Source organism: Austrofundulus limnaeus, unplaced genomic scaffold, assembly GCF_001266775.1.
Source record: "Austrofundulus limnaeus strain Quisiro unplaced genomic scaffold, Austrofundulus_limnaeus-1.0 Scaffold3290, whole genome shotgun sequence".
Lineage (NCBI taxonomy): Eukaryota > Metazoa > Chordata > Actinopteri > Cyprinodontiformes > Rivulidae > Austrofundulus > Austrofundulus limnaeus.
The window spans coordinates 1,219-2,343 of NW_013955692.1; the positions used below are offsets into that span (position 1 = coordinate 1,219).

Consider the following 1,125-nt stretch of genomic DNA (forward strand, 5'->3'; position numbering starts at 1 on the left):
TTGCCAAGGTGGGAGCGACGTTAAATGGAATAGCTAGCGATGTGGCTTTGATTAAATCGGACACAGCAGAACTCAAGAACTCCGTGAATGCAATTAAAACAAGGCTAACTGAAGCTGAGAGACGCATTTCGGATGTGGAGGACACTGTAGCTAACCTAGCAAGAAACAACGTGAAGCTAACCAAAACAGTTGAACAACTCTATGAGAGAATTGATGACCAGGAAAACAGAGCCCGTCGTAAAAACATTAGACTGGTTGGACTAAAAGAGGGGAAAGAGGCTGGAATGCCACTAGCTAAATACGTGCAGAAAATACTTTGTGATGGTCTAGAGTTGAATGGAGATGAATATGAGATTGAACGCTGCCACAGAAGCTTAGGTCCTCGCCCGGATCCCAACCGACCTCCGCGCATCATACTGGTGAGATTTCTCAAATTTACTGCCCGAGAGAAAGTTCTGGCTGCTGCTAAGAAGAAGAAGGGGATACTATGGGATGGCTGCCGTCTATCACTATTTGAGGACATGACCAAGGAGCGCTCAGCACGGCGCAAAATGTTTTCCACAGTGATGAAACGGTTATGGCAACAGCAGGTGAAGCACACGCTGGCGCATCCGGCCATACTCAGGTTTACATGGAGAGGAAAACGGCTCAGCTTTACGGATGCAAAAGAGGCAGAAAGTTTTGTACGAGAACACATCGAGAGTGCAGAGGAAGGCGGAAACACAACGGGAAGACAGATCGTGGGAGATGGCGAGGGAGCATCTGCTGATATCAACGAGTAGGAGAGCGGAGGAAACACGACATCTGACGGGGCTTGGACGAACACTGCGGCGTGGTCAGGATCAAGACGACGGGAACAGCAGAGAGGTCGTCTCCAGAACCCACACGGACCAGATAAGACTTGACTTTTTCTTCAGGAAGGCTTCACTGCGATGTTCTTTTTTAGAGCAGTGTTTTATTTGTCCATTTTCTACTTTTATTTACTGTTCTATTGTTTTGAAAACAGTGAGGTAAGAATCTATGTTGCATTTGCTCCAACTTTTCCGTATATGCTAGGTAGTAGAACCCTAGACTCAGTTCTGATATTATTTCCATTGGAGAATAATGGGTAAATCAAGTATAAAT

General features: G+C 46.0%; 1 protein-coding gene across 1 annotated transcript; it reads left to right on the forward strand.

Annotated features, from left to right (window-relative positions):
- LOC106511827 (protein SLX4IP) lies at positions 1-894 on the forward strand (the record flags this gene model as incomplete). The annotated part of the gene is given in 1 exon segment (XM_014000560.1): positions 1-894. A coding segment is annotated over 1 exon segment (234 nt), but the record flags the coding sequence as incomplete, so codon positions are not given.
- Positions 895-1,125: the final 231 nt, after the last annotated feature.